The sequence below is a fragment of the Vidua chalybeata genome, chromosome 13 (genome assembly GCF_026979565.1).
Source record: "Vidua chalybeata isolate OUT-0048 chromosome 13, bVidCha1 merged haplotype, whole genome shotgun sequence".
Taxonomy (NCBI): domain Eukaryota; kingdom Metazoa; phylum Chordata; class Aves; order Passeriformes; family Viduidae; genus Vidua; species Vidua chalybeata.
Window position 1 is genome coordinate 1241689 of NC_071542.1, and position 12064 is coordinate 1253752.

The 12064-nt window shown below is 41.3% G+C and overlaps 1 protein-coding gene across 7 annotated transcripts in view; it reads left to right on the forward strand.

Moving 5' to 3' along the window:
- HMG20A (high mobility group 20A) overlaps positions 1-12064 on the forward strand; it is a 175405-nt gene that overhangs the window by 33412 nt on the left and 129929 nt on the right. For 5 of the 7 annotated variants that reach the window (XR_008433120.1, XM_053954334.1, XM_053954333.1 and 2 more), the window contains exon 9: positions 49-192. Coding sequence is in view for 6 of the 7 variants with exons in the window: in XM_053954334.1 (XP_053810309.1) it covers positions 49-185 (137 nt within the window). In the remaining variant the exon portion in view is untranslated. Of the gene's footprint in view, positions 1-48; positions 193-2487; positions 6734-12064 lie in introns of those variants that run through there. The other 2 variants (XM_053954332.1, XM_053954335.1) reach the window with 1 other exon arrangement.

Genomic DNA, 12064 nt, shown 5'->3' on the forward strand with positions numbered 1-12064 from the left:
TGTGGTCATCCAAATACCTTGTGGCTCATTTCACTGTGTTCACTGTAGGCAGCGGGGAAACCCCCACGATGGAAACGATTGATTCCTACATGAACAGACTGCACAGCATTATCCTGGCCAACCCACAGGAGAACGAGAACCTCATCGCCACGGTGCGGGACGTGGTGAACAGGCTGGAGCGTTAGTGACGGGGTAGGTGTTCTCTCCCAGGCTGCTCGTGGGGTCTGCTCCCTGCCTTTGGCACCCGTTCTGCTGCTGATGCCTGTGCTGATCACCATATTGTACAATCAAAAAGGTTTCTTCCTCAAAGCTGCAGGAGCAGGTTGTCTTAATGAAAGTCAAATTGAGTTGAAAGGATTCCACGGCTTTAAAGGATTCTGAAATTCCCTTTAGCTCCAAGATCTTTATGTATTTGTATAAGGTGAGTAAGAGTTCTGACAGAATGGTAACAGGGTGACTAATTTAGAAGAAGGTTCCTTTCTTGAGTGAAGTAAATCTGAAGATTTTAGCAGTAATTGTAGAAACTGATGGCCACGGGGAAATTCTATTTGTCTCAAGAGGTTACAGGTGAACTCAATTCTCTTATAAACTGAAAATACCCTACCTCGGCTCAGTGGCACCTGTAGTCAAGCTGTTGTAATTAGGAAGGCTTAGATACAAATGGAGCACTGAGGTATGGTTCAAGCTGTACATAGCATTTGCTGGCACTAATGTTTATGTGTCTTGTGCATAGATTTTTATTGAGCTCGTGGTTCTGTATTCCTGCTGTTGTTTAACAGCTTAGAAAGCTGTCATAGAGAACAGAGTAGAAAAACAAATTAACAGAGAAGTAAATACCAGTCTTTCTGCATTACTGTGCTGCTTTGCATTTCCCACACCTCTCACTCCCCCACTTCCCCATGATGCACAATGCTAGGCAGCCATGAGGAGTTTGCCTATTTCTATTTCAACAAAGTACATACCTTCATTCTTCAGGCATTTATTATGTAGAGATCTACTGTACAGGTCTTGAATAGCGTTTAGAAATGCAAATAAAGCTGCCTTGTGCCATCTGCAAATATGAAGACAGGGCTTTTCATCCTTTCTGGTTCTGACCTTTTGTGGTGCTGTGTAGAACAGTTAATTACACATTTCCCATTATAGTGTGGCTTTAGCTGGGAGATCATTGTCCTTCAGGAGGGTAGCCAGATGGAACGGACTGTAGTTCTAAGAGATGACTGAGCTCCCAGCAGAATAAAGAAGTGCCTTTACTGCTGCTATTTGTGAAGGGAACAGCTTGTCGATCCAGGTCTGGGATTTTTCAGCAGCTCATCAACCTCCTCCTTTTTGTATACTGTTTTCAATTAGTTCTCAGGCTCAGAAAGAGACTTGGGAGGGGTGGTTTTACAGAATGGCTAAGAAGGAAAGCAGTTTCTCATCCATCAGTTGTTAGAAGGACATGCCAGGCCCAGAAATGGATATTTGTCCTTTAAGCACCTTGCTAGAAAAATCATATCGCAAAGCTAATAAAATCTAGACTTTCATTCTCTTGCCAGGTGGCTTCAGTTTTCCTAAAGGATGGACAATTCCTGTGTTCCTAAACATATGGATACAATTTTCTTGGATAGCCTAGATTTGGCTGTAATTGATTTAGAAAAAGTAATTCTTGCTTTAAATTCTTCCTTCCAACCTCTGTTTGAAAAATAGTAATTCTTTCCTTTCTTTTCTTTTTCTACCAATGCCTTCCTTCTTTTCAGCAGCAAAACAGTGTGAGGCAATTAAAAATGTGATTAATAATCACATAGTTTCACTGGATAACGACATGCATGTAACTGAATATAATGACCAAGTAATTAATGGGACTGTTAATTACACTGACTTTCACGTGGCAATGATTATATTTTGAGACAAAATTTTGGAAGGAAGATGGTTGGATTTTGTTGGATGCAAACCTAGAAAATGGTAGAGATTCCCTGGAAAACAAGGAAGCTTTGGATAAAAGGTTCATCCGGCACATGATAAACTGTCTCAACAAACTGTCATCATCAGTGTTCCTTTGTTAATGTGCATATGTATATATGAATGATAAATGTAATCTCTGTCAACCAAGTGGTCTGTTTGAGGTTGGGACACATCACAAATCAATACCACAGAAAACTGTGCCATAATGCTCCTGAAAACAGCTCTTTCAGAGATCTGAGGTGGGTTTTGGTGGCTTAGTACATTGTGTTCAGGGACTATTTGATCATACTGGTGAATATTTTGTTTTTTCTGTACTGCATGGTAAAAAACATCTTTGTGCAAACAGTATATGGGAAGAAGAGGAAGGGTTTTGTTATTTAGCACTGGATGGAAACAGCAACTCAGTTTGGTTGTGTCTTTAGAGGCTGCTTTACTATCCTGAATGTTGTGTTTTCAGATCAAACACCCAGAATCCCATGTCACAGTGCCTGTTTAGTCCTGGCACATTGTAGCCTTCTAACCCTTATTTTTCTGTTTCGTCTGCAGGTCTCGTGACCCGGGGAAGCTTTACAAAATTTTTTTTGGCCAGTGTGGAATAAGAAGCCATGGGGGCAAGCCTAGGGTGGGAGGCAGGATGGCAGGTTTGTCCTGGGCCCTGCCTGTGTGTTTTGTCAGGGAGACAAACAGATCAATGCATTAAGAGATCTTAAGAAGCCACGGACACCGCCCACTAAACCTTTGGAACTGTCCTCTGTGTGAACATTTAAGAGCATGCAACTTTTGTGCAATCTACATTTTTTTATGGAGTTTGCTGGGTGTGAGGGTGCCTGCGTTCTGTGGACTGGCTGGCTGTGGAGATGAAATCTCAGCTTGTGAAATGGAGTCAGCGTATATGTTGTAGTAATAACTTTGATGTGTTATATTGCCTAATGTCTTCTAGTGTCTTTTATTTTGTTTTCCTGTTTATCCTGTGGGGTTACCTTCCTTCACTTCAGTTGTCTTCTTTTGATCTTGTTCCCTGATTCTTGCACTGGATAGCAGTGCTTGTGTTCTCTGCTCTAACAGGGAGCTTTCCTTGGTGCACTGTCTTGTCCTACGCCTCCTGCTATGTTTATAGGAGCTTTTCTTAAGCAGAACCCTGTTTTTTTTTTTTGTCTTAGCCTGCAATTCCTACGATGTGAGTTTGCCCCTGCTAGAGACTGGCTGTGGTTGATGCTTTGTGACTCGATTCTACTATGAGACAGACTTCTTCTCTCCCCTCTCTTCAAGCACCTCTCTTGCACATTGCATCCTGCTCTTCTGTGAAGGTCTCCTGTTATCTCTTGAAAACGTTTGCTGGAGCATTTTACTATCACAAAGATCAGTGGAAATCAAGATAGAAAGTGAAACATTAGTTCCTCTCAGCAGGGAAAATGGGATTGTTCAGTTTAGACTAAACCCACAAAGCTTGCCCTTCCTCTGATACATTGTTCAGTCTAATTTAATGTTATTGCCTTGTTTTTGAGAGAATGATCTCATGGGGAAAGCAGTTTTCTATAAAAAGCAAAATGGGCACGGGGATTGCATTTTTTTCCCTCCCTGCCCTCCTGAAATGGCTGTGCTGGGAATCAATGTGTCTGGAAGCAGCACATATATTTTTGCATGTATTATTAGAGCAGAGAAGGTTATTAGCAGCTAGGTCCACATAGCCCACAGATCCCAGCATCACAGCTTCTTTCTGCTCTCACCTTTTGTACAGTCCAAGTACTGCCCATGGAGCCCGTAGCGTTCAGCATTTTGTGTTCCAGCTGACCTAAATGGCCTTTCACCCTTTCACTTGCATTGACTAGAGCTCTGCATGTTTGAGTCTGATCTTGCTGAGCTACACCACACCTCCTGGCAGAGCTGAGGCACCCACTGTCTGCACTGGCTTATGCAAAACTTTGCCTGCTCTTTGGTTCCTGTCAAATTGTTGATTCTGACTTTGGCTCAGCACTTGTTGGACATCTCTGGGCTTTATGGGGGTGGTTGAAATGCTCTTGCTCCCACATGACAATCTCTTTGCTCCTGCTCAAAACATCTGTTAGGATTCCCCGTTTGATGTGGAGGTTACTTTCGTTACTGGAGCGTGTTGCTGTCAGCATCACTTTAATGTACTTGTGACGCAAATATTTTGAAGATTAAAAACCAGTTTCTTCTTTTCCTGCCCTGTACACATGGACATGCTGGCCTGGAGCCATCTTCAGGTCAGCACCTTGTATGCCAGGTCTCAGCTTACTCCTGGGGTTATTGCTGTAGCCAAGAAGCAACGATTTCCATGTAAATCAAGTCTTCCTTCAGAGAGGAAACTCCTTTCTCTTGTTATCTGTTTTGCTTTCAAGATTTCACAAAAAGGAACCTCAGTTTGCTGCATTGACTTCCACTCTCCTTAGCATGGATGAGACCAGCTGATGCTGCCATGAACTTTTTTAGTGGGTTCTGTAATGAATGTTGTGAATCCTAGAGGTTGTTAATGCCTCCAGTAGAAGCACCTACACCTTCATCTCATGTATGTATCTTGGTTTTTTAGAACTGGTGATGTTTGACTCTCTGTTGAAGTGGCCAAAATGCGCTGCACAGCCAAAACTGATTTACAAAATCCTGAAGTTCTGTCTGTGGCATCCTACCTAGTACCTGGAGTTGTATCCCATAAAGACTCCAGAAATTCCATGTAATGTAGGCTGCAGTTCCAGGCTGTAACCTATCCAATCCATCCGTAGGGTCAGATGGCTTCAGGCTGCCTGCTTACAGAAATCTGCTCGTGGATACTGCTCATCCATCTCTGCTGAGAAGCATGCAAGTGTTGTGGGATAGGAAATTTAAGGTGATATTATTAGCTGGGGCTGACAAATCTCTTGCCTTTTCCCACAAGGAAGGAGGCGGGGTACATTATCCATCTTGAAGCAGCTGGGAGAAGACTGAGTTCTTGCTCAGTGATGATGTGACAGATGATGTTTTGTCTCATTAAGAAGCTTCTTATTTATGTTTATTAACCCTATAAAAATGGATTTTGTCTTTCCAGTGTTTTCAGAGTGTCACTTCAGTTTACAGTTTTCAGTGTTGACTGATTAAAAAAAAATGAAGTGGGTGTCAAGGAGAAGAGCGGAATAAAATGCTTTTGTCACTTGCAGAAATGTTAAGAGAAATATATGAAAGCAGAATCCATTTGCTGGATTAACATGTTTGGAATTGTTTAAATGCCAAGTTTTCTGTACGATGTTTTTGTAATTAAACTTTGGAGCTCCTTGGTTTCTAAGAAGTTGATGTGCTTGTTTGACACTGCTTCATTAAAATTGTTCAACGCTGAATCCATTCTGATTCAATTTAACTGCATTTTCATGAAAGAACTACTACTCCATTGATTTCTTGTCAGAGATTTTGGCAATTCCATGTTAACCTTTGAACGGAAATGTGCCTCTTCCACCTCTCCACCCTAAGTGTCTTCCTCTGGAAAAGCTGAAGGAATTTTGGTCATTACTTACAGTGGTGAAAGTGTCAGAGTTTTTGGTTATAGCTAATGGTTGTCAGGGCCTTTCCCCAGCTTGACTAACTTTAAAAATGTCATATCTCTCACTCAGCCCTTTTTTTACATCCTTGTCTTCCTTTATCCTCCCTAATTTCCCACCATCAGAGTGATTTTCTTTAAGAACCTTCTGTATCATAATTATTGCTCCCCACTTGATTTTCTTTTCCCCTATTAGATTTTTATCCTCTCTTTACCCACCTGCTGGCTGAGAATGGAACAGACTGTAGCCTCATGCCATTTGTACTTGGTGTAGGTGCTCTGTGGAGGAGTTTGGATGACTTCTGCCTCTGCTGATGCTCTTTCTGAAGTCACAGTGCTATGAGCAGCCATGTCTTTATGCTACATTTGTGGTCACATCTCATTATTTTGGTTGACAGATTAATGCCTGGTCTGTCTATACCAACAGGCTTGATACTGTCTTCTTCCTGGGACAGACTACATTGAGATTTAGAATGCTTTGGAGATTTTTAAAACCACTAATTGTGTAATGGTAAAGATACTAAAAGTAGAAGGAATGTAGGGAAAACCTGCATAGGAGAATTATCTGCCATGCGACACTGGCTGGATTGGAGGTGGAGACAGGAACAGCAAGACAGGTGCACAGCCAGAGGAAAGCGTAAGAGCAAAACAGCAGTGAGTTCATAACAAGAGAAACACCTAATTCCTTTGTAACTGTGCTCCTGTTTGTGGCACCAGGAGCAGATGGTGGTAAATCATGCTCAATTTGAGACAACGTGGTGTAATACTTCCGCTGTTTGTTCCTGTTTGTTCCCCCCTGTTTACTCTGCAGCTGGGCAATTGGACTGATGATTAATTATCATCTAAGGGAAGTTGGGGGGGAATCTGAGGCCTTTGGGCTCTTAAGAGAAGAGATCACTTCCTCTTTGCTCAGGCAGCTTCCTGTTGATAATGTGGAATGTGGATTCATTTGGAATCTGAAATTGGGTCTTTTTAACCTCTGCTTCATTTCAGTTGAATCCTTCAGAGTCAGAAGTACATTGATGCCTCTCCTTTACTTTTGCTATAGAATCTTTCTGCTTGGGAACCATCAAGAGTTTTGCTGCTTTTTTCTCCTTCATTGCTGATAGTATTGAGGTTTTTAAAATGTTAACCTTTTTTTTAATACATTCATGACTTGCTATCTTAATTGCAAAATCCCTGGATTTTGTATGAACTGTACCATTTCAGTGTGTGGTGAAGTATCCACATCCATTATGTAATAAAAGGCATAGCATTTATACTAACTGATTTATGGGTTTTATTAACTAACCTATAATTCTTATGCTGTGGAGGTTTGGGTGGTTTTGCTATTTACTTTGCAGACACTAATGGTTTGTGTGTCTGAAGATGTAAAAATGCAAATTATTCTAAGATGTAAGGTAATTGTAAGGGTCTCTGCTGTCTCTTCCTGTCGATTAAATAGCTCTTCTCCTAAGTTGTTAAATATTCTGTTTACTGAATGGTCATGCATGCTGTGGAAGGCAAAAGGCATTCTCACTTTTCCCTAGAAGTATGTCTGTGCACTGCAGTCCATGTGATCTTTTTGTTTATAAATTTGGATTCTAAAACCTTAATGAAAAAGAGTTCTACCTGTCCAAATCCTGGGCTGCTAGATACCATCTGGTTTCCTTAAATTGAGTGGAACAATGTTACACCCACTGAATATCTGACTTGCTGGAAATCAGAGTGAGAGTTCTAGTTTTTGTTTTGAAGCAATAGCCCTGTGGGGTTTCTCTTTCTATCTCATATCAGCAGTTCTAGTTTTATTAAATCTGTTCTAGTGTTAATCAAGAGAGAATTCCCTCATCTAATTTATTTGAAATACTGCTTAAGCCCAAGACACTTGCAAAGAAATCCCCAGCTGAAATTCAAGGCCTATAAACACTGTTTCAACCCCTCCCCCTTCAAAGTGGGTGTTAACAACTGTATCAGTATTTGGATTCTTCTCAGAGGAAGTTCCTTTTTCTCAATAACATTTCAAATTCCTGCCTATGTTGGTTTTGAGTCTTGAATATTGAAGGAAGAGAAGTAAACTGTTTGGGCTGGGGGGAAGATTAGCAGGAAATTTATCAAAAGTGCAGGCCAGCAGGATGGCTGACTCCAGGAAAGTGAAAAGCTCTGGAAAATTAATCTAACACCTTTCCCAGAAAGGACTGAGGTGCTTTTAGGATGAATGTTGTACATGCAGCAAAACACAGGCTGTATTCCTTGTGTTTAACACCTGCTTATGGAGAGTGTTGACATGGTCGTCCAAAGATTTTAGTTCTCTTAAATCACTTTGACCCAAGCAAAGCATCTGCTCCTGTAGGAGTAATTGCTGTACAGTGGTCTGTGGCTTTTAGGCACATGTAGGAACTTGATGTGCGTGAGGAAGGGGTTAAATTTCCTTTTGCTTACTGGCATTAATGGTGAGTGGCTCAGGTATATGTAGATGCACAGAGACAAATTCTGTTTACAGTCCTTGTTTTTTTCTTTTGTGATGAAGATGATAAGAATTGCCTTCTATCTTCACCCTGTTAAAAATCTGTGAAGGGACCTGGTAGGATAAGGACAGAAGAAGAGGATACAAGAATGGAATTTGCCTTTATTCTTGAGGTTAATGTTCACTTACTGCCAGTACAGAAATGATTGACTTTTCAGCTTCAGTAAGTTTGAATTCAGACCTGCAAATTCCATACATTCTTGAAGTGCTTTTGAGGAGGAAAAGTAGCAAATGTGAAAGTGCAGTTCTAGCTGCACCCTAGTTTCAGAACTTCACAGTTATGTGGTAAATATGCATTTCCAGGGATCTGAAACCTCTATCCACTTAGCCAGTTTCCTCCTGTGGGGACCGGTGCCCTCTGATGATCCATCCTGGTATCTCAGAATGAGAGTGAGGTGGCCTGGCAGTGAAGCCAGAGCTTCTGCATATGAAAATTTAAGTAATTTCCCTGGTTTTGTTCTAGGCATATGACAGTTTCTCAGGGTTTTGGTATCTGGGTTTGTTTTTTTTTTTTAATAGATTAATATCTTTGTTTCATGCAGATGCATTATTCTTTTCCTACCACTCTTTGGGAGCTGGTCAGGGTGAAAGTGGTTCAGCAAGTCTTCCTTGTTACAAGGAGAGCAACACAGAAAACATGACCTGAGTTAGCTTGTCTTTGAGGTCATCGTTCTGACAGCAAGGATGGCTGCGATAAAGATTTCTGGTTGGTTAAAGCTGTCTCTGTGTGTTGGCAAAATCAGCCTGGCTGACTTGGAGCTAGCAGGAGCTATGAATACATAAATCCATGGAATGGAAGCTTTGCAGCTGTTGGTATTTACACAGTACTGTGTCTTTGCAGAGCTGGTTTTTGTTCTGGAAGCCTGCAGCAGCTTCACACTTCATCAGCCCCACCAGCTCTCAGGTGTACAGCAAGGTGGGAGCTGCTTCTCTATGGTCTTACTCCAGCCAGGAGCAGCCCTGTCCAGCCCTGAGCTTCACGAATGCATCAAAATACTAAAAAACTACACAGCTTCTGGTTGTTGTAGAACGTTTTCTGTATTTTGTGAACTGGCTGAGATCCGTCAAAGTCTGGCAAGCACTAGGGTTTTTGTGAAGTGAGCAAGAGGATCAGAGAGGAGAGGAAGGGAAGCAGGAGCTGCTCTCTGGAGGTATCCTGCTTGCATTTTGGCTCCCAGTTTCATGAGACTGCACACTGAATTGATGTGGGAGCGCCGACTGTAGGGAGTTATCTCCTTTTCAGCACCTAGGGCTGTCAGTAAATACATGACAATCAAAATATAACTCCTGGCCTCATGCTGCTGCCCTTATCTGTATGTTTTTCTGAATGTCCTGCCTTTCTTTCTCTCTCTTCCCCTCTTCCTTTGTGCTGAGCTGTTTCAGCTTAAAACCAACTGAAATTGACTTAGGTGGCTCCGCCAAGAAAGATTTTTCTTATAAAGTCTTTTTTATGAATGTCACTGGAATGTCACTATCCAGTGGACTTAGAAGGGGCTCACAAGTACTGCAATTGAAGTATTTAGAAAAGGCAAAATTATGGAAATAAGTAATTTAAATTATCTTGTCTTTTGAGAAATGGGGGCAACAAATCAACCCAGCAACAATGCTCTTCTCTCTGGTTACCAAGCCAGATACTGACAAAACAAACTGAAGGGTTAAAAATCAAGGCTGCTTAATCTGGGGGAGGGGAATGAGGGGCAAGATCACGTTACTGATAAAAGAAAATATGTAAAATAAATTCCAGGCTTTCTCCCTTGGGGTGTGCATTCAGCTGTAGAAAGAATGTTTATGGAATAATACATTGTGTTTAAGCATGCTTCAAAGAACAAATCTTTTCTTACCTTGTAGAAATTCATCTCAGCTTTTCCTTTTCTTTCTTTTTTTCAGACCATAAGTCAGTAGAAGTGATGTATGTTACCCATGGGCCAGTTTGTACAGGGCTAGCTTAATCTGGGCACGTCCTTACCTTGGATTGGAAGTCTGTTGTATTTAATGGGGTGTTAACTCAGTTTATTCCCTGGGATTTCTGCAGTAATTTTATTGCCTGCAAAAGGAGCAATTTGAAGCCAGATGAAGTGAAGGTATGCTCTGTACCATACCTGCTGAGCCTTGGCAATGATGCCTGGACATGCTTACCTTATTCTGATGTTTCTGTTTTCTTCATCACATCTCTTGCATGTATTTTCCTGGTAGTACTGCTTTGAGTTTGAGGGTTATCTCTCTTCTTTGAGGAAATAGATCCATAGGCACTGCATCTGGTCTGTTCCCAAGTCTGTGTCAAATGTTCTTGGCAGTACAGGCAAACATAAGCGTAATGGATTCTGAAGTCAGATTTTACGAATGAGGCTGTTTGGTAGTTGAGTTCAGTGATACTGCAGCAGAACATGAAGTGAATTACAGTCTAAGACATTTATAATGTTAAAGAAATGGGTTCCTCTAATGCTGAAGCACTAACAGAACAAAGAGGAAAAATCAAAGACAAAGATAAAAAAATCATCTTCAAGTGGACAAACTGTGCAGGATGACAGACTTTCATAAAGACTTCTGTCAGAGGTGGCTGTTTGGTGAGGGAGGATGGTGTAGATCAGCATTGATGCCTTAGGACACAAAGCTCAATTGTTCAGTCCTCTTGCACAGGTGGTATTACAACTCCTATGTGGTAAAAGCACAGACAACAGTTTCATGAACACTAAAAAGCATTTGGATGTTAAATTACTGGGCAGTATGTGTTTAGTGTGAATGAGACACGATGTCACTTGTGCCTGGTGTTTTGGAGAACAGACTGCAGTAACTTCATCAGACTCTCCTGAAGCACAACTTTAGCCTGAACTAATATGAAATATCAGGTTGGTTTGTCCCAGTTCAGTTTGCTGTCATGTGGTTTTGACAAACTTATGCTGTAGGAAACACTTCACAATTAGATCAACTGTTTTCTAAAGCCAAAGCTTCGGTGGAAAGTTTTTGGCCCTCGTGAAATTAATGAAAATGTAGTTATTGACATTGCTGGAGCCAGGATTTCATCTGCAGTCTTCAGCGGTTATATATGTGGTTATGGATTATCAGTCCATATGGAAGCTGAAACTGTCTCTCCAGCTTTTCCTAGACTCATCCTGTGTCTGTAATGCTGCAGCTTCTCAGAGGAGTCTGCGTGGGGGTTCTTCCTGAGGAAAATCCAAGAGGAACTCCTGCAATGTATACCAGGCTGACAAAGCATATGTTTCTTCAGCTAAAATAGCACTGCTCTTTCACATATAATGGGGTCACTGTTTCTCTGCTGAGTTTCTCATGTTATTGATACTTACTAGCTGGCTTCCAATTTGATGATAAAATATCAGCACTTCAAAATCCTAGCAGTGGGAAAGCTTCACATCACCAAAATGTCAGTCCTGTCATTTAAAGAAACACTTCTGTTACTTTCTGTCACTGCTTCTAATTTTTCTTTTAGGATAGGGAATTTCAGCTGGATTCCCAAGTCCTCCACTAGCAATTTCACTGAATCCAGTATTTCACTACCACGGGCAAATGCAATGAAGGTGTTCTCAGGGTGTGGTGGGAGGACTCAGCCTGGATCCAGAGGATCTGGGTTTGGTTTCCAGGCTCCCTGTGTGTGACAGATTCTATTTCTACTTCATGGTCCAGTCAACAAATTCGTGAAAGATACTCAGTTCAGTGATGATGATGTTAAAAGAATTGATGGAGACAGAGTTTTTAGACAGTGGGCTGTTTTTGGTCTGCTTCAGTTCTTCATTGTGCAAATGAAAAGAGTAAACATCATCCTTTTAGACAGAGCTGCCTGAAAAGGGGACTGTGTCTTAGCCTCTGTGTCCAGGAACTACCACTGTGACCTGAATAGGAATCTGCAGGCTTTGTTCTGTTAATTCTCTGTTAAACTCCACTAATAGTTTTGGATATGATTAAGAGGATTTGGGGTTGGAAATAGTAATTTCTTGTTGACTTTTTAATTATTATTTAAAGTAGACTTGTGATGTCTTTTTTGCTTGAGCTGTACCGCCTGAAATAGTGCAACTCTTGCAGTTGAATCCTATTTTCATTATTCTTTCTCAAGCTCTGACCTTTAAGAGCACAAGTGGAACTGG